General features: G+C 41.9%; 1 protein-coding gene across 8 annotated transcripts in view; it reads left to right on the top strand.

Moving 5' to 3' along the window:
- LOC148015669 (uncharacterized) overlaps positions 1 to 21,617 on the top strand; it is a 160,394-nt gene that overhangs the window by 52,312 nt on the left and 86,465 nt on the right. For 7 of the 8 annotated variants that reach the window (XM_087665044.1, XM_087665043.1, XM_087665040.1 and 4 more), the window contains exons 5-7: positions 6,500 to 6,579; positions 7,940 to 7,985; positions 8,212 to 8,319. In XM_087665044.1, coding sequence (XP_087521170.1) covers positions 6,500 to 6,579; positions 7,940 to 7,985; positions 8,212 to 8,319 — 234 coding nt within the window. The remainder of the gene's footprint in view (positions 1 to 6,499; positions 6,580 to 7,939; positions 7,986 to 8,211; positions 8,320 to 21,617) is intronic. The other variant, XM_087665045.1, reaches the window with a different exon arrangement.

Here is a 21,617-nt window from a genome sequence, read left to right as displayed (position 1 = left end):
ACTTTGTATGTTGGATGTTGGAGACGATGCTCATCCGCATATTGCTTGTACTAACTCTAAGCGTTTTGGATTTTTTGCTTGAGTTCTTGGTGTATATCTCCTAGGTGTTGAGCTTTATCTCGGGCGACGAGGTTCTTTACTTGATTGAAGCGGTGTACATCCATGCTTGGATATTGACCATAGTTTGCAAAGAAAGGAGTTTACTTGGTAGATGCATGGATACTATTATTGTAAGCAGACTTTGCAAAGAGCAAGAGCTCAAACCAATCATTCTGATGATAGTGATACACCGGAGATATTGTTCCAAGACTTGATTTACCCGTTTTGTTTGACCATCAGTCTATGAATGATTGGCCGTGGATAACTTAACTTGGAATCCAAGGAGGTTGCAAAGGCTCTTTTAAAAACTAGATATGAATTGGGGACCCCGATTGCTGATGATGTCATTTGGGAGTCCATGTAATCTAAAAATGTATCTAAGGAAGAGTCTAGCGGTAGCTGCGTCTGTGATGGTCTTGGTGGTAGGGATGAAATGTGCCATTTTTGTGAACCTATCTACCCTAACAAGAATAGAGTCATATTGGTTTGATTTGGGAAGATCTATTATGAAATCCATGGACAGAGAAGAACAGGGTCATACTTGAACGGGCAAGGGTTGTAGCAAACCATGTGGTTTGTGACGAGGTAGCTTGGCCTTGTTGCAGGTATCATATGATTTTATATTTTCCTTAGCTTTTCTCCATATCTGAGGCCACCAAAAGTCTCTTGAAATAAGCTCTAAGGTCTTATTAAGTTCAAAGTGCCTTGCTGCTTGGGTGTCGTGGGGTTGTTGGAGTACCCAAGTCTCTGCTTTCCTAGAGGAATGTAAAGTAGATCCTTATAGTATGACAATCCATTAGTTTCTTGAAACTCACAAGCTTCATTTTCTTTTTTCACTTGATTTTTTCTCTTGACATTGTTGGCCAAATTATCATGCAACAGGGCTTCATGGATTAATTGGATCAAGTAGGGTCGTCTTGGTGACAACTAGAGATGGCTGCTAGCTAAAGATGCTCTGGCTTGAGTAGTATTGCTCATTATCAATCAAAATGCTTCTTCTCCCTTCTGAGGTGCCAAGTAGGATATTCTTGATAAGCATTTAATTGGTATTGTTGGCGTCCTGGGCAATAGGTGATGACAAAGTCAAACCTAGATAAGTTCAATGGGATTGCCTTTGATTGAGGATGCCAGTTATCATGAAGTATTCTAGATTTTTATGATCTGTATAGAATATAGCTTTATGGGATGCACCCTCTAGATGATGACGTCAAGTATCAAAGGCATCTACAATGGCAAGGAGTTCTTTGTCATGGATCTTATAGTTTATCTCTAGAGGGGAAAACTTCCTTGAGTGGAATGCCACCGGATGCATATGACCATCATCTCCATGTTGGAACAAGATGGCTCCTAAGGCATATGGTAGGATCTAGGTGGAGTAGGATTGGGGCAGTGGTCAAAGCGATCTTCAGGGTCTAGAAGTCCTCGGTTTTTGGGGTCCATGAGAACTTTGAGTTTCCTGTAAGTCTGGTGAGTGGTGTGACTATCTTTGAGTAATCCTTGATAAATATCATGTAGAAGTTGGCAAAGCCAAGGAAAAATTGGACATCGCAGACATATGTGGGTGTCTACCAGTCAAGAATAGTCTTGATCTTCCTAGGGTCCATGAACATTCCTGTCTGGGAGACATTGTACCCCAAGAATTCCACTTCTGCCTGATGAAAAAAACACTTCTCAAGTTTTGTATATAGTCCTTTTTCTCTGAGCTTTTTCAAAACTAATTTTACATAGTGTTCACGCTTCTCTGGATCTTTTGAGAGTATCAAGATATCATCCAAGTATATAACTACAAAATCATCTAGATGCTCTCAAAATATATCATTCGTCACATGTTGAAATAGTGATGGAGCATTTCTGACCGAATGGCATAACACCGTACTTGAAGTGACCATAACTTGTGCAGAAGTCTATTTTCCATTCGTCTCTTTCTCTGATCCATACAAGATTGTAAGCTCCTCATAGATCAATCTTTGTGAAGATCTTGGCTTTTTCAACGTGTTCCAAGAGCTCTCATATCAATGGCAAAGGGTATTGATTCTTAACTGTTATCTTGTTGAGTCCTCAATAATCCACACACATTCAAAGTGACCCATCTTTCTTCATCACGAATAGAATTGGGGCTTTAGCAAGAGACTTCGATCTTGAGCTAAAATATGCATTACTTGCTGATTAGCCTCTTAAACAGCCCCAAAACACACTAAAAATGCTCTTTTAGAGTAAAACCCTAAAACGGGGAGCAGTTTGAGAGAGTTCAGTGGAAACCCTAAAATGGGGAGCGGTTCGAGAAAGTTTAGTGGAAACCCTAATTTTTGGGGTGCCCTTCCACATCTATAAATAGACAAGCTGCTCCCATTCAGCAATCATCCTTGTTTTGCAGGTTACACCAGCCCATACACCCTCTGCTTGCTGTTGGCGTCCAGTTTCCAGCCTGCAGCCCGCCTCCATCTGCTGTCCAGCCATCATTGACTGCAGCCACATCATCTTCAGCCTGTCCATTGCTGTAGGCGACAGCTCTCAGCTGCTGGCGACTGCTCCAAACTGTCCCAGACTGCTGTTCAGCTTGCTGTCCATCATCTCCAAGGTCAACCAGCCTGCGTTTTCAGCATTGCAGGCCCTGACACTCTAAGACACTGTTTCAGCCTGCTGTTTACAGCAGACTATGCACAATTTCCATCCCCCGATCGGTGGTACACTGCTGCGTTTTGGTGACCAGCCTGCTGCCATTCACTATTTAGCACTCTTACACTCCGACTGGCGGTCACAGACTTGGGATCCGTCTTCGCTAGACGTCACACTTCGACATTGCTCTGCCCTTGAGCACACTATACACTCTTACATTCATTTACAGCATTCATTCACTTCAGAGTTGTGTTCTCTCTCTCCCTTCTTCTGTTTGTGTTTGAGTTTTGAGTTTTACATTTAGGGTTTGAGTTTTGAGTTTTGCGTTTAGGGTTTGAGTTTTGCCCTCTGTGTCTGTCTGTGTCTTTGTGTTTTTGTCGTGGTCGTACACTCTGCGTGTTCTTAGTGCAAACCCTAGCACTCTTCTTAACATTCGAGTGCCTAATGAACCCTTGGGCTAAGTTCTCATCAATGTTCTTACATAGTTCAACTAGTTCATCAGGGAATAGCCTGTAGATGGGTCTAAAAGGTGGTTAGGCCCCCTCATGGAGTTTTACAGCACAATCATATGGTCTATATTCCAGCAAGAGATTTGCATTCTTTTTTTCAAAGACATCTTGGAATTCTTGATACTATCTTGGTAGCTTGACTGACTCATCCTTACTAGATTCTTGAGCTGGTATATGATATATCACGTAGGTCTGTTCTTGCCTTGCTGTGTGCATAAAGGCTTTGGCTCCTAGATATACTGACTTTCCTTGATTTTCACGACATCATCAATGAAATATGCAGAGGCCCCGAAGTCAACCAAGTCTTTAAGGGAAAGGGTCTTTCTCAGCAGGATCATTTGGAGTGTGACAAGGAATGTTTCCATAGATGTGGCTAGGATCAAGAGATTCTTTCTTTTCTCAAGGTCAGATTATACAGTCGATGATGGTTGTAGCAACTCTTGGAGTTCTTGCCCTCTTATTTGGGCAATTTAGGGCAATGTGTCTAGGGTTTCCACAATATAGACATAGATGATTCTCTCTTCGTCTTTGCTTTTGTTGTGAGGTTAAGGGCTAAAATTTTGTATTATCTATTTGCATCGGTTTGGGCTTGGTTTCTTCTCTAATTGGGTCTCTAATTAGGGCTGGGTTCCATTGGCGAGACCTTAATTCTTCTCACTTTTCTTGCTTCCTCTCAAACAATCTATTATCACATTGGATGGCTTGTATAATATAATTATTGAGTGTTTTTGCCTCAAGCATAGTGAGCATGAGGTCCTTGATGTCATCTCGAAGTCCCCATTTGAATTGGCTGATAAAATATTCCTCATGCCAAGTGAGGTCACAGATTAATTGCCTATATTTAGATGTATAAGTAGAGGCAGGGTGGTTAGATTGTCATAGCTTTTGAAGTTTTGTTTCTGCTACTCGACCAGTATCTGCATCTCCAAATGTGGAAGTGAGCTCTCAGCTCACAAAGAAATGCCTTATAGTTATGAAGTACTTGCATATTTTTTTTAAAGATTGGCATGAACCATGATAAAGCTTGACCATAAAGCAAAGTCCCAATGAATCCTACCTTGGAAGCATCATCTGGATACCTATCTTGTTGCATGTGAATATAGAGTTTTACTTGTTGCAGGAATCCCTTAAACTTCCAATGGTCACCATTGAACTTCTCTGGCATGCTGATCTTGGGTTCTCTTGTTGGGGCTTGATAAACACTTGGAATCATCTGATCACTTCCTCTGTTATTCTACAAGTCTCAGATCTAGTCTTGCATCTTTTGAAGCGTAGGGCCTAGATGCATAGGGTTTTCTATTTGAAGTTGCGCTTGTCGTTCATTCAAGTCTTGAATTTGTTTTTGGAGATTTTGAAGGGAGGCCACGATTCTTTCAAGGGTCACCTCCATGGTGCTTAGTAGGGCTAGAAGGTAGTCTTGCCAAACTGTTATGGAAGCACTAGACTATGCTCGAGAGACTAGACTATATGCAAGATTTGATTACCAGATAATCCCACGTAGGGGCACAAGGTACAATGATAACAAGATACGAAAAATCCCACAACCTGAGACCATAGGTATAGACAACAAGACTCAAAAGGATATGAAGGGTTCCACAACCCGGGACCGTAGGTATAGATACAAGATATTAGAAGTACAAAATCTCGTACTACGAGATTACAAAGTGACAACACAACAGGAGTATAATGAAAGACAAGACAATACTAGATACCATGACTAGACAAGAACTAGAACTCGAACTCGAAGTTACTTACTTGGAGATCTTGACTCCTTGAGCTCCCAAGGCTGACATTAGCAAGACTAGCTCTTTGGCGAGCCCCTCCTTTTATAGGTGTTAGAGGGCAGCTAAAGATGTTCTAGAATGTTTTATGATGATATCATCGATGATGCATGCAATAACATGGCATATTTTCTAGAAGGTTCTATAACAACAATATTGTAGGTTTGAATCCTGCTAAGCCCACGGCAAGGGTGGATTCGCATGGTTGGCCCGAGGATGTCCTGTTAAGGGGGCGTTCGCATGGGGTGTGGATTCATATGGCATGAGCAAGAATTAATCCGTACACTTGATCATGGCATGTCCGTGACATTCCCTTTGATGGACTGGTTCCTCTCTCTAAGCCACTCTCCACCCTCTCTAAGTCTCCAAAATGATTACCACCACCCTCAACAGGCCCCAATAGTCTTTTCCTAGCTTGCATGTGCAATTTTGCCAGTTGGCCATCTTCTTCCAAAAGAAAATTTCAATATTAATTAACTTAATTTTAGAATTAAAATTTTGAAAACTAATTGATTATCAGTTTTATCCTGCCCATTAATTGGTTGGTTCCCATTACATTTACTGTACTAACCCCTTTGGAACATCGAGTGGTCCCAAGCATTAATTGACCTAAGATTAGCATCAGTTAATTAATTAATGCCTAGTCCCTAATGTCAGAACTTGATGTCCTGAACACACCAAGCACCCACAAGTACCTATCCAATATAACTTTACACAACTTTTGCCAATGTTACCAATTGCTCACTTTGGGTACTTAGGCTGTCACCGTGCATTAATTGACTTGCACTTCACATGTGCGCCTCATATGTGTACAATTCAATAATGCCAAAGCTAAGCATTAAAAACACGTGTCCCCATGAAACCTTCACTCAATTGTAGAAGACTAGTTTCCATTGCACTTGCCACTGAAGTTTGGGATGGTGAGCCTTTGAGTAATTGCTGCTTACTCCTCTATAAGGGTAATATAGGGGCTCACTGATTTTGCAGGCTTCTCAGATTTCTGTAGCACTGAATTAGTGCATAGCAAGCTGGTGTTGTGCACAGTTTGAGAGATCTTGGGTATCGATGATGCAAGGTAAAATGTGACACTATCTATGGTCTAACTTAACTATCAAAAGCATTAGCTCAACCACCTTGAATTAAGACTGCACCCACATGGTTATTTTGACCATGAATAGCTTATTGGGATCTTAACCCATCATCTGCAATGCAGTTCCTACCTTTGATTGGCTGAAGCCCCTCTTATAGGCTTTGATAATCTGAAGGTTAGGGTATGCTGATATAGGTGTCAAATATTCTCTGAACTTTAAATTTGCAGATACCTCTAGAAGTAATTTCTAACACATCAAATATTTGGACATTGTTTCAGTGTTCGGCATCGAAAACATACATAAGAGAAATAACACATGTATATGTGAAAAAAGAAAAATATTTAAATAATCTAAAACTACCTGTATGTTTGGTGTTATCATATACAAAATTGTTGTTTTCTAGGATTTTTCCAAGCATTACTTATCTGGTATAGTTGCCAAGGAAAAGAGTTAGAAGACAAGGACTTTGGATTGCTGAATGAGGTAATGATTGAGAATAAAAGATAACAGTTGAGAATAAAAGTTATCTCTAATCTTACTAGAGAGCCATATGCCTCCTTTGATTCCATAGAAAATGTTTCAAAACACTTTACAGTTAACAAATGGTGAATTGCTATTCAAAATAGAGTGAATTTTCTGTCCAGATGCATGTGCATGCAGACATACTAAAGCAATGGAAATCTTTATTTTGTCTTCAATATGCACTCTCATGGGAGAGATTTACATGTAAGGGAAATCCGGAATAACATGTTAATAATGGTTGTGCCAAAGCAGCCTAGTTGCAGCAAAGTACTAAAGGAGGAAGGGCTCATAGAGCTTTTTGTGGGAATTTTTGTAAAGGATCCAAGATAGTGGTATGTCCCAAAATCCTGTTTGCATGCATGACAGATGGCCTCTTGCTTCTAAGCATTTGGCCATCGTAATGCCATCATTCATTAGATTGTTGGACATGTAGCTATAGCTAAGAAACTTGAGTACATTGCACGTGCGGTCACCCCATTGCTTAGAGCAGGATGCTTTCACCCCATTGCTTAGAGCAGGATGCTTTTTGGGGTTTGAGACGAGAAAATCAAGACAATTGTGCCACATCCGTTTGAGGGCTAGCCTTGGTTATGAGAACCATCCCATGGTAGAGTGGCTCCTATAGTTGAGGCATGCTATGACACCTCCACAAATAGGTTGCGGAGTGGCCAGACACTGGAGATCATCAGCATCATAGTTGTTTGGCATGTCTAAGATGTCTGGATCATCCGCATCATAGTCACTTGGCATATCTAGAAGGCAAGGCATCATAGCTTCTTGGCATATCGGATGCAAGATATAGGCAAGTGATAGAGCAGCAGGACTCCTCTAACAGAAGGATCTCCAGCCATTTTGTATAAGAGTGCTCTCTGCTTGAGGGCCTTCTAGGAAAACTCCGGGAAATTCAAAGATGATGAGGAAAAGGCGAGGAGCCTTTCTTTGTCTTTGGCACCCATGTTGTTTCCTGGTGGAAAGATTCAGTGGCTGTGTGGGACACCAGTGTGGCTCCCCCACATCTTTGAGTATGCTACCCAATTAGAGTGGTTAACCTGGAAATTCAAGATTTCCTTTTCTATACTGTAGCCATTTAGGGTAGTCATTTAGCCCTTTGGGTATTTCTAACCAACAGAAGAATATATATCAGAACAAAAGCCTAAAGGGCCCCTCGCTGGGAAGAGTCAAAGTGCAAATGCATGTGAACATTTACTGTATATATCCTTAAAATGACAAGTGTAAAACTCTTGTAAACTTTATGAGTGAAATACAAATCAGTGATAATGCCATTAAATGCTCATGCTGTATCTTGTATGTTGTTACTCAGAATCAATTTCTCCAGATTTTTCAGCCAACCAGAAACAAAATTGATGGTAAGTTGAGCACAGGAGAGGTACAATTAAATGATGCACTCAAATCACCTAGTTGCATGAGAAACTTCGGTGTTGGCATTGCAATCCTTTTTACTGATTGAAAAACTATCAAATGTCTCTGGCATGCTATGCATGTTGGTTTCTGGTGGAACATAATCATATCAATATCGTAAACTGTGCCTTGCATGCAAGTCCTATTTTCTAGGCATGTGCTTTTGAATGGCAGAAAACTGTTTAGTGCAAATATTTTGGAGCTTGATAAAAGGAAAAGGGAAAGGGAAGTATCAACTTACAATGTTGGAATTTTTCCCAGCTGTCATTCATGTAGCTTCAGGTAAAATCTTGATGATACTGATCTATTATTTGAATTTGCATGAAGAGCACATTAACTAGCACAGAAGAAGTAGCAATCATTGAGCTTCCTGGTTGTACTGAGCTTTCAAATCCTCTAACACTATGCAGAAAATAATTATTTTCTCTGATTCTTTTTTTTAACCCAAGAAAAGAAAACTCCATGAATAACACTTCCGAGATCACCCAGTTGCCATAAAGTACACGGTAGAAGGAATTGTGTAGAGAGTAGAGTAGTACATCACAGATACAATGTTTGTGAAAATACCCAATCTGGCAGGCTACAATGCCAGACCATGCAAGGGGTACTATGGAAAAACCTTACTGAGTCCCAGATGCCGACGAAGGCCTCTCTCCTCCTCATCCTCTCAGATCTGCCCTACATCCTCTCCCATCTCCCCTGAAGAGTATGGATGATCACTGTCCAAATCCTTGAAAGAGCGTCTGCTGTGGATACATCCTGAAGGTCTATAGCGCGACTGCACCTCGAGGTACAGATGTACCAGGACATAACAGTAGTGATTGGCTTCAAACTGTGACAGTGTCCCTGGGTCCACTGCATCTGCGAGTAATCTGAGGTGGGGATCCTGCTCAGATGTTGTCCTATAATGAGAAAAGATAGGCTCACCTGAAGGCCTCTGTCTATGACCCAAGCTGCAGCCCCTCTCTGCTGTACCATGAAATAGGGCTCTCCTCCACACCTCCTGGGCTTTGGGAAAGTCCCATAGGCAATGCCTCTTGTCTGCCCTCTAGCCCACCACATCTCATGCATGCCACTGGATCTCTGCCATATACAAAAGCCAACTGCCAACTGCTAAGCTCCTATCAGCTGATAGCCATAGGAAGAGATCTTCCTAAGCCTAAAGTTGTCATGTAGCCTCCTCCCAAAACATGATAAGAAATGGTCGTAGATGGCCCCTCTGTGCCAATGGGAGGTGGCTGCTGGCCGTGCTGTGATCTTGCTCGTTTGAATCTTTCTCACCAGCCTAGTAGTGCATCCAAAGAAGGCCATGTCGCATGGCAACAAGGAATGGATCCCTCCAGACCCACTCTTGTGGATCCCACTGCAATCTTTGAAGAAGTCTCGTCATATGAGCCCAATATCTTTGTCCATCTTAGAGGTAGGTGGCTAGGTTTGAGTTAATGTGCCACTTTCTCTCACAATGTGCCACCACTCTTATCCTCAAAGCTTCCCTTGGAGCATCCTATGAACTCTGTTTGATCCAAATCCTCTTGCTAGAAGCGGCCATCCTTCTCAAGCATAAAAGTGAATGACTTGTCTCTACTAGTTGCAATGGCTGCTAGAAGGATGTTCCCTCTAGAGAAGAGACTAACCTAGGTCTAAGAAGTGTCTATGTCCTTGTGCCAACCCCCTCTGTCATGGCCCCAATCTTAGTTCTTGGAATGCCAACCGGTCTGCCATTGAGGCAAAAACGTGAAAAAAGAACCTCCCCTAGGATAGGTAAGTCCTCCCAAGAGTATGGCCAAAGCTTTGATCTCAAATAGTAAATGAAGAGAAACAGCTGCCTCCTATTATCTTCAATTGTAGTGAGTGGTAGCTTATGCATGCTAGATAAAACATATCTCCAAGGTCGGATAATAGCAACTCAAATCTAACCTTAAAGTTCCTCCCTAATTCTTTGATCCTGATATCCTAAAAAATATAGTGAATGCCAAGTTGCCATGGTCCATGTGTGGGTGTGATAGACTGAAGCCTCCTTATCAGAAGCTTCTTTCAAGGTTCCTCACTTGGAAGAAGATCCGTGATAGCAAGCTTATCCAATAAGGATTTTCTCTTGCTCTCTCGGTCTGTGATCTCCAAGCCTCATCTAGATCTTGGTCGTATGATGACATCCCAAGCCACCTTCACTTTAGCCAAGCTCTCATCCACTCCTGACCAAAGGAAGTTCTTGATGAGATGCTTAACTTGTCCAATAGAGAATGCCCAACACAAGGTGATGTTCCACATGGTTTTGAGAACCTGGTTGGCTACCACCACTCTCCCTACTAATGAAAGCCTCATTGAGCTCCCATAAAGGAGCTTTTGTCTGATGCTAAGAAGAATAGGTGGCAAAGGTGGATGAGAAGGTGTGTGACAAATGAGATTTGAAGCTTTGGGCAATACTTGCATTGCCACTTGCAAGTGTTGGATTTCTCCTTCACTCGTTTGAAGTAGGCACAATGCAAGCGAAAGACCTCATGGAGAGGGGGTGCCATTGATGATGTATAGAGAGAGCCTAGAGGGTCATGGGTGGAGGGTGAGATGATTGAAGAAAGGAGTGGAAAGGGTAGAGAGTTTGAGGGAGTTTAGAGAGGCTAGAGCTTGATGGAGGATGTTGGAAGTTTTGAGAGATTAAGGGAGAAGAGAGCTTGAGAGAGTAAGAAGGATGCAGAGCTTGAAAGGAGTAGGAGGCATGGAAAACTTGAAAGAATAAATGAGATTTTTTTTTGGGTGTGGTGGGGGAGGGTAGGAGGAAAGATTTTTATAGAAAAGGAGAGTGCTTTGGGATTTAGGGTTGAGAGAGAGAGAGAGAGAGATTTCAAATTCTGAAATTTTAATGGTGGCCCATCATCCATGGGAGAGGATGGTTGCATTGTGCAATTGTGTGTATGTATATATGAGAGAGAGATGGATGAATCATGAGAGAGGGAGACAGAAGGAGAGAGATTTTTTAAACTTTTCTCTTGAGTTTTTGTGTGAGAGAAAGAAAAGAATAGAGAAGAGCGAAAGAATAAAGAAGATTCAAGAGAGAAAGAAGAAAGAAAAGAAGAAAAGAAAGCCTAGAAAAAAAGGAGAAAAACTATGAATAAAGTGACCATTTGGCCACTGGCGTACGAGAGGACAGGGTGCAATCGGGTAGGGATCGGATAACATGATCGTTAAAGGACGCTTGGGCAAGTGAACAATTCCCTTGCGAGGACACTATCCAAGTGGCACCATTGCATAGCATTCTACATAAGCATGAATATTTGCATCCTCCTTTGCATTACCCCATGCATCAACATTTTGTTCATGTAAATATACATGTGTGTGTATTTATCCCTTTTCGGTTCACCTTGGAGTGGTCGACTTTGGATCCACTATGATCGTAGCATTGCGCATGGCAGTCTCCAAAGGCAATCTTCACTTATGCTTGCATGCTAGCTTTCCTTGCCTTCCTTGCTTACTCGTCTTGCCTTTCTTTCCACATATTCTCCATATAATTGGTGCACGTACACACACACACACACAGTTAGGAATCCTTTCAGGAGAAGGAAACCCATAGTGACAGGAAACGGCCGGAACGGCCCCCCGGCACGTGGAATCGCCATCCCCGGCACGTATCCGTCGTGGACCGCGTTTCCAATTGATGGAACGTTCCTTGTCCTGTTTCAGACAGGGAACGCAGCACGGAACGTTCCCTGCTGCGTTCCCTGTCTGAAACGAGACAAGGAACGCCACATGGCACAACTTACCTACGGCCGGCCGCCTGCTTATCCCGCCTGGACAATCTGCAACCGCGTCCTGATCCCGCCTGTGCCCAGTTCGCCTACTCCCGCCTGCCCCCATTTTGCTTGCGTCCTACTCCCAGCCGCCTTCTTTCTCTTCCTTCTTCTTTCTTCTCTTCCTTCTCTTCTCTTCCTTCTTTTTCTTTCTCTTCTTTCTCCTCCCACCTCCAACCTCCTCCTTCTTCTTCCTTCTCTTTCTTCTCTTCCTTCTCTTCTTCCTTCTACCTTCTCTTCACTTCTCCCTTCTCTTCTTCCTTCTTCCTTGAACCCTCTCCCTTCTCTTCCTTCTTCTCCAAGTTCAAAGTTCTCCTATTTTCTTCTTCTTCTCCCTTCTCTCCTTTTCCCTTCTCTCTCAACTCTTGAGTGAGTCTTAAGTCTTGAGCCTTCTCCCTTCTCTCGAGCCTTCAATTTTTCCTTCTCTCGACTCTTGAGTCTTCAATTTTCAGTGTAAAATCATAAATGGCTTCATCTTCCCACCCCGCTCGTCGGGTTGATGGTCGAGAAAGAAGGTCTGATGATTGGTCATGGTGGGAAGAAGTAAATGCTGACCGCCCTTTGAGTGGTGGAGGATCTCGACCATGGACATGCAAGCTTTGCCCATACAAGCGAACTAGTGGAGCAAACAAGGTAATCCATCGAGCCGAGCATTTGTATTTCAAAATTTTATTGATTTTAATTTTTCAAAGTTACTTAAATATTAGAATATGGAATACCAATTGCCACTTTTTCCATTTTAATATTTATGCATAATCAGGTCCGAGCTCATCTCCTACATGAGCCAAATTCAGAGGTACAGTTTTGTCCGAATGTGACCTTGGAGAAGGGAGCTTTGTGACCGTGTAGCAGATCAACAAGCTTATCTTGCATCTAAACCACGACGTGTTGCAATTGACCCTGCAACTTTTGTGACACCATCCCCATCAGATGTATCTAGAGCAGGGTCAGTATCAGGAAGTGCTACCTCCACACCTATTACAGGCATTGCATCGGCCATGGCATCATTAACGCCACATGTTGCACATAGACAAAGCACACTTAATGCTAGTTGGGATCCCAAGAGAAGGAAGAGGTAGACACATCAGTGACACACTTTTTTTATCATGACCACATTCAATTTCGTGTAGCCAGGTCAGAGTATTTTAAATTGATGTGCAAGAAGATTGGTGAGTATGGCCCTTCGTATGTACCTCCATCATTAGAGACATTACGCACCACTTTGCTCGACAAGGAAAAAGCGCCTTGTTGAGCAAGCAGCAGTGACTAGAAAGAGCATGTGGGCTAAAAATGGAGTTTCCTTGATTGCTAATGGTTGGAGTGATACACGCAAGTAATCCATTCATGGTATGGTTGCTTATTCTCGTGGGAAAATGTATTTCATATCTTCACATGATGCATCGGGGACAAGAAAGTCAGTAGATGTACTTGCAGCAGAGTGGGTTACAAGTGTTGAGCTTATTGGCCCAGAGCATGTTGTGGGATTTGTTGCAGATGGAGAGCCCGCAAATAGGACAGCAGGTGCTATTATTCAGGGATATTATCCGCATATCACAGTTTCATATTGTATGGCTCATTGCTTAAACAACCTACTAAAGGATATTGGTAACCTGTCATGGATTGCACCTGCCATAGAGCAAGGAGCTCAAATGGTTAGCTTTGTTTTGAATCACCAGTTTCTTCTCCATCACTTCTCTTTGCGATCGAAGAAGACACTTTTAAAATACTCTAATACCACATTTGCCTTTAACTTCTTGATGCTAGGCAGGTTAAGAGAATGTAGTGGTGCCTTGAGGCAGTTATTTCTTAGTGATGAGTTTACCTCATCAACATTAGCAGATACTCCTACAGGTATCTTATGCTTGGAGAAAGCAAATAACTCCACTTTTTGGGATGATGTCAAGCGGATAGATGCTATGGTATCACCTATTGTACATTTATTGAGGGTTATGAATGCTATGCAACCTTACATTGACAAGGTATATGAGGCTATGGATAGGCTGAATGAAAAGTTGCAGGAGTTGGCACCAAATGATGAGGCGTATGAGGAGATACACCATTTAGTTGTGACGAGGTGGAATTCCTATAGCTCACCCATGCATGCAGTTGCATTTGTTGTGGATCCTGAGTTCCGGGGCAAGGGTCAGGAGAATGACACTGAGGTTATGGATACATGGAGACTTATATTGTCTCATCTAGTGCCTGATCATGGCACTAGACGAAAGATTAGAGATCAGCTTTCATGTTATAGGACCTTTCAGGGTTCTTTTGGTTGTGGGGATGCACAGGAGGATCGCTCTAAGATTGGGGCAGCTTTGTGGTGGGAGGATTAGGGTTCGGATGGTCCTGAGTTGCAGCAACTAGCCATCCGTATTTTGGGTCAGCCAATTAGCTCCTCTTGTTTGGAGCAATTGTGGAGTACATACGCTCACATTGCTTCAAAGAAGAGGAATCGTCTTGGTGTGGAGAGGGCAAACGATCTAGTATTCATTAGTGCTAATTTAAGGATGTTATGTAACAGTATGACAACAAAGCCCGATCCATTCACAGAGTGGGAGATGCAACAAAAAGAGGAGACATATGCTGATGTTGAGGGAGATGCAGCAATTCATGGTACACATGATGATGAGGCTGGCACTTTAGGAGTGGCTAGAGCAGCCTCAGATCATGATCATGATCTTTGATTTAGTTTACTTATCACGAGTCTCATGATACATGACACATTTACATTATATATGATATTATGATCATTGATGACAGTGTGACACTTGGGCTGTTGACAGTTGTGCCATGCCGATATTATATTTGTACTTGAGTCTTGCAGGCTTGCAGTTGCCCTTTGGGCTATTTTGGCATGCCGCATTTTACTTTAGTCTAGAGATTAGACTTTATATTTGTAGTCTTTTTTGGGGCAATGAACATGTTCTTTCAAAGATTAGACTTCAATTTCATATTTGTAATCTTTTAAGTTTTTTGGCAATGGTATCATAGGCATGTTCTTTTAGCTTAGACTTTAGAGTTTAGTTCATTATTCATTGTTTTATCATTTCTGGCATATGTATTATGGATTTTATTATTTATAATTGAATAGCTTACCTCTTGAGCCTTGTAAGTTGCAATTCAATTTCTAATGAGTAGTTTTAGAATGATGCATGATATCTTAAAGTTAAAACTTAAAATGATTTGTCCTTGTGGATTATATACCTTGGTTTTAAGTTTTAACACTTCAGAGTCCACATGGCTTATGAGTGAAATATTAAATTTTTTTCATGAATTTTAATTTTTTAAATGCCGTTTCCGTTCCCACGTCCCCGTTCCCTAGGTTTGGCGTTCTCGTCTCCATCCCCGTCCCCGTTCCCCATTCCTGTTCCCCATTTCATGTTTCTATGAGGAAACCGCTCTCTCTAAAACTAGACGAGAAGTAAGAGAAAGTACTTTCCCCCTGTTAATCGAAAGAAGTAGAGAATGCTATACCCAAGCCGATCCACGGTAGAATATATTGTGGAACCCACTAGTTGATCACCTTGGTCAAAAGATCTACAAAATTGTCACTTGACAGCATAAAGTCGAGGCAAATGGTACCTAGCTCAACCTACTCTTTGGTGAAATGGTTATGAACTACCACATACCGTATTCGAGGGGTGATAATAGGATTACCCACAAGGGCAATGGCACTCTGATTGTCGCAATAGACAACTGTTAGGCGACTCGCAAGAAAACTGTAATACGGCCAATAAGTTCCTTAGATAGATGGCCTCTGTAGTGCCATCAAAGAGAGTCCAATACTCTGCCTTGATCATAGAAGCCACCACCGTCTCTTGCTTACACATGGTCCAAGAATGGATATCGTGCCCAAGGTATAGCCGTAGCGGCCATGGGAATGCCAGGTGTCAGGATCACCCGCATAGTTAGGATCAGTGTACTCCTGCAAGCATAAATCATAACCATAAGTTAGTCCAAAATTATAGATACATCTTAAAAATCTTAATATACAAAGATAAGTAATTCAATGAGACATTCTAGGTGTATTAAAATACTCACTAAGCAAACTAACTGAGAATGCAAAATTTGGCCTAGTATGAATCAACCAAAGTAATTACCTTACAACAAAAGGATAGGTATGAGCATCAAAAGGCTAAGCCAAGGTATCCTTGTACAGATGAATAGTCGGATATAGAGACATCACCATTGGCCATGTTTGATCAGTGCATTATTGTTCCACTAGCTATAGGACGTACTTCTACTGTGACAGAAAGATATTTCCCTAGGATTTAACAATCTCCATCCCCAAGAAGTCTGTCATCTCAAAGGTACCACAAAGTTGTGCCTTAATTTCTGCTAAAGCCCTAGAAACTGTATAACATACCTGCCTTTATTACGTAACAAGTAACGTTTTAGTAATCGCCCAAAGTTTCTCTCCAGCCGTCGCCATCGGTACTCTAACCAGAATGATCGAATTTTGTCCAGCTCTATAACCCTAGGTCTACCCTGCAAGGGAAGCATCCTCCTCTTATCCACGGAGAACCGTGAAGGTTCCTAATTCACCTAACAGTCACCTATCAACAACTAGCTCACATCCGGAGGTGTCCTTCGAGAGGCTTCTTGTCCGGAAGTAGCGACTGCCATTACCCTTGGTTCATGGAATACAACACTTTTTTCCAGTAGCAGACTAAGGATTTATGAAATCCCTCGTAGTGCTCTGGCACAACCGTCGTACCTTTTCCCTAAGATAATTTACAGTTCCAGTTATGAGACCAAACCCTAGGTAAGTGAGCAAATCGGCCCTTCCTAGAGTTTCTTCCTAGCATTTGTTTTTGGGGAAACCTCTTACCTAACCAAGACCACCCTGCCATAGGACTAGATTCGTCCGAAATCCATCCACCCGCTTCTTTCTATGGAAGTTCTTATTTATCTAATTACCTACCACATTAAGTGAAATATATAAAAAAAGCTTCATTAATTAAAAAGAATCCTTTTATGCACAGTGTTTCGTTTGCGTAATTTACTCACGGACATACAATCAGAATAAAACCAATTCATTGATTATGTTGTATAATGTGTGTTCTCCCGTCCACACAAGAGAAACATTACAATTTCACATACTGCCTTATCCGGCGCATCTGCACGTCATCAAGATCAAATCCACCTATAACTAGCGTTTTTGGGTGTCCCAAGTAGAACTTGGGCCGTACAGGGGATCAAGTAGTTCCTAGATGCGTAAAGGATTTACTAGCCAAAGCCCCCCTGGCACCCTGTCCACCTCCTACTTAATACAATCCTTACTAGGAGACCTCTCACCATCGGAGCCAGGTCCATATTGCCGCGGCGGTAAAAACATCCCCTCTTGGTATAGGGAATTTAGCACCTATCCTTGGGGGAGATATACGGCTCCTCAATTTTTTTCTGTTCCAATATCTAATTCAATCAAGATCTAATCTAGAAAACCACAAACAAGATTAATGTCTTCAAGTAGTTATAACTTCAATCAATCATGCAACTTTCAAGGGATGATTAATCTAGTAGCAATAGATACTTGAATTTCACATAATAAACTCTTCCCCTTGGAATTTAACTAAGGGCATCTAGATTTTGGGGTCTCTAACTTTCCACTTTAAGGTTTATTCTTGTAACCAAGTTTCTTGGCCTTGAGTTAATTTCTTTGACTTAGAGTTATTTTCGGTTTTTTTTTTCCCTAAATCTTCTATCAGAGCTTCTAGATTAAAACTATATCCTTGGCTAGTTTCTTCAGGGTTTCCTTCTTAGTAAATTCGTCTTGAATTCACTAGTCTTCTTTTCTATGGGATTAACATTAAAATTCCTCATGATTTCTCTTGAGTTTTAGGTTTTCATAGTTTCCCTAACAATTTCTAGTCTATAAGATATTCTAATAATTTACCAAGTGAATATTCTAAGATCGCAGTATTTCTCAAGAGACTTATCTTATTTCTATTGAATTCGGATAGAAATTTTTAGAAAAACCTATGGTATCGCGATTGGTAAAGAGTTGTAATCCGCGCCCGTGACTCCGTTAGTGACTCCCGTGCTCACAACTCCAACTGTTGCCTCCACATTAGTAAGGTCATTTGTGATTTCCGCTTTTGAATTCTTTTTCTTCGAGGCCATGACGGAAATATGATTCGTAGAAGAAGAAGAATACGGAACTAATACCGGTTGGCAAGGGTATAAGACTCTCGATGATGATGATGGTTATTGCAGGATTCAATGATGTAGGCCTCGTGGATGGTTCTTGTTGTCTCATAGAGAGCAATACTTCTCTCTCTATAGTAGACGAAATAGGGTCGAGAGTAGAGGTATGACTTCTAACTGGATTGATAGAATAGGATAAAGTTCTTCAGTGTCTTTCTTCTCAGATTAGAGTAGAAGAGGATGAGAGACCTTGTGCGTATCCCCTTCCTTAAGTTGAATGGAATGATGTCTCTTCATCTCGTAGAATAGAGTCTCCTCCTTCTCGATCAGCATCTCGTCCTCGTCAAGATTGCTCTTCTTCCCCTTCTTGGTTATCCCCGAGGACTCAATTTATAGTTTTGCACGGGGGAGGGGGTAAAAGAGAGGACACTTTCTTTTTTAGCGTTTTTCAATGACATCATCGATGACAAAGAGAGAACACTTTCTTTTAGCGCTTCTAATGACATAATTGATAACGTCAGAGAGGGAGCTCCATTTTTATACTGTGAAGATAAAAATTTACAAATCTACTGTCAAGCAACGTGTGGTGCGTAGTCGAGCAGGGCCGTTACTCCAAGGCTAGCGACTTAAGGCGGCGACCAAGGCATAGACCTTGGCATCTTGGCATTGGCATACTTAGCAACGGGCTACGAAGGCTTTGTTGGGGCCGTTGGCTACGTGCCATAAGCTCCCACTATCTTGTAGGAAAATCTTCTCGAGAGATCACCCATCCTGGCAGTGTTGTCATCCAACTGCACTTAACTGCCAAGTGACTATCCACTAGGCTAGTTCTTTTTGTTATTCTATACTATAAACATAGTTTTAATACGCTAGTCTTGGGAGGGTCTCCCAAGTCTTTCTTCCATAAACTAACATATAATGCCTCATTATTAATAATAATAATTATCTTCATAATTCATATATCAAATTTCTTTAGAATGTATACGTACATAAAATAAACTAAGTAATGGAGACATTACAATCTGAGCCAATGAGTAGTATATCATCAATATATAGCAAGGTATAGCTGACACCTATGCTAGTGGTGCAAATGTATAGATTTGGATCATAGGGGATATAACAGTATCCATGAGTCCGTAAAAACTCGTCTATATTGTGGTACCAATACCTCGGCACTTGCTTCAGCCCATAAAGAACTTTTCGCAAACAAAATATCTTGTCAGCCTAGTCAATGGAAGAAAAGCTAGGAGGTTGCTCCACATAGACTTCCTTCTCCAAATAACCATTCAGAAAGACGCTTTTGATATTCATTTGATAGATTGGCTAACCGTGGTGAGTAGCGAGCCCAACCAACAAATGAAATAATATGAGCCGAGCAGTGGATGCAAAGGTTTCTTTATAGTCAATGTTATGCTTTTGCCTAAAATCTTATACTACAAGGCAAGCCTTATATTTGTCTAAAGTACCATCAACCTTTAGGTTGGTTCTAAAAATTCACTTTATCCCCGATGACCGGCTTGTGATGAGGAGGATCCACCAATGTCCAAGTCCCATTTGGATCAATACTATTTAGGTACTTCTCCATAGCCTCATGCCACAAAGGGTCCTGGAGCCAACTGTTCGAGTCAAAATGGGCAATGTAATCAATTGTAAACAACGATGCATATGAAGCATGAGAGGTGAGCCGAACAAATCTTCTAGGGCCCCTCCAAAGTGAAATTTGGTGGAAGAATCCCCGAATCCCACATGGTTAGGAGTAGGCAGTAGACCTGGCTCAGTAGACACAATCTCAAATGATGTGAGCGAAGGTGAGGACAGAGAGTCTAGTATAGAAAACTGCACACTGTCTCTCTCATCGAAGACGACATCCCTCCAAACAATCACCTTGTTCATTTGAGGGTCGAACAAACAATAGGCTTTCGCTTCAAAAGAATAGCCCACAAAAATCAAGGATCAACTTCAGGGGTGAGCTTTGCTATCTTGTCATTAGGAGTGTACATATAAGCACAACTACCAAAAACTCTAAAGTGAGAAATAACATGCCGAGAGCCAAACAATGCCTCGTATGGAATCTTTTTAGGAACCGCCGCAATCGCACATGGGTTGAGGATGTACATGGAAGTGTTAACCGTCTCAACCCAAAGGCGCTCAAGAAGCTCTCCTGCAAACAACATAGTGTGCCATATTCAAGATAGTCCAGCTCTATCCTAGGGAGTTAGTAGAGATGAGCTGGCAGGCAATGCCCTATTCTTGTAGAAACTGAGAAAACTCGTGGAAGATAAACTCACCACTAAAATCACTCATAGTACCCACACGATGACCAGTCTGGTTATGAAGCAGCAACACCTAAGCAACGAAATAAGTGAAAGCATCGGACTTATGCTTGAGACATTTATAATCAAAAAGTACAGCACACCATTCAAGGCGGCAGTGGATGTGGGACCACAAAGATTGACATCAATGAGCCTTAGAGATTCCACAACACAAGTGATAAGACTGCAGAGGAAAGGGTGTATGATGTTGCTTACCTAGGTGACGTGCTTTATGGACCTCTCAAGAGAGATTTAGCCATGGAAGGCCCTCAACCATCCCGTGACGCGACAACTCGTAAAGAGAGTTGTAGCCAAGATGTCCTAAGTGAAAATACCAAAGACGCTCTGAGTCCGTGGGCTTCTGTGTAGTGATCATAGCCTGGAAGCAATGGAAATCCAAATCATCGACAATCGGCTTCAATAAGAAAGTGTGTCATGTAGTAAAGGTCATTAGGTTGTGGCATGCCGTGACCAATCAGTAAACTAATCTAAGAGTCTAGAACCTCCATTGTGGTCACAGTGAAGAAAACTACTCGCTCCAACTAGCAAAATTGCTAAATGGACAATAAGTTGACTCCAAGCTGGGGAAACATAATAGACATCATCCAGCGAAGCGAGATCAGGACCTAGGTCGGTGCAAAAACTAGCATGACCTTGGGCCTGAATCTTAATCAAGGAGTTGTTTTCTACACAGACACTCCTGGCTGTAGGGGCTTGGAAAACAAAAATGTCCTCTAGGAGTCGTGTGATAGGTAGCTCCATTGTCCACAAGCCAAACGGGTACTAACGTGCTCATCTGTGGCAAGTAGGCCCCCCTGCAAGCACCTCATCAGTATACAACACAGATGTGAACGAGAGTCGCATCCAATGTCTCTAAGGAGATGATGTGGGTCTCTGTACACCAGTCAGACACTCTCTGAAGTTGAGTAGTTTGCTGACTGTGATAGCCAACTGATGGCAGTGTGGGTTTGGCCTCACCATTGCCCCTTTAAAGGGTTGCCACCACCCTCTTCCCTTGTTGGGGGCTACCCGACTAGGGTGTGGGGGTCTGATTCTTCAATTTTGGATGTGTGCCTCTTCCCTTAGATTAACACTCGTCATCATAATGGCCAACCTTTTGACAATGTTGACAATACCTATTCTTTTTAGAAACATTCTACCATCCACGTTTAAGTGTAGATTGATTGGTTCCTTGGGATTCACTAGCCATGGTGTGATTTTGATTTGAGTTTTGTGTGCCCTTGCCCTATTGCCCCCTCTATCGAGGACATGTTATGAAATTGATTGAACAATCATGTGTGACGCAATAGCTGACACTCAAACTTACAAAATGTCGGCA

This window comes from Lygodium microphyllum, chromosome 24 (assembly GCF_053477565.2).
Source record: "Lygodium microphyllum isolate KBCC chromosome 24, Lygodium_microphyllum_v1.1.10, whole genome shotgun sequence".
Classification (NCBI taxonomy): Eukaryota; Viridiplantae; Streptophyta; class Polypodiopsida; order Schizaeales; family Lygodiaceae; genus Lygodium; species Lygodium microphyllum.
The sequence above is the reverse complement of the archived record's forward strand: the minus strand, read 5'-3'. Positions and strand labels throughout refer to the sequence as shown.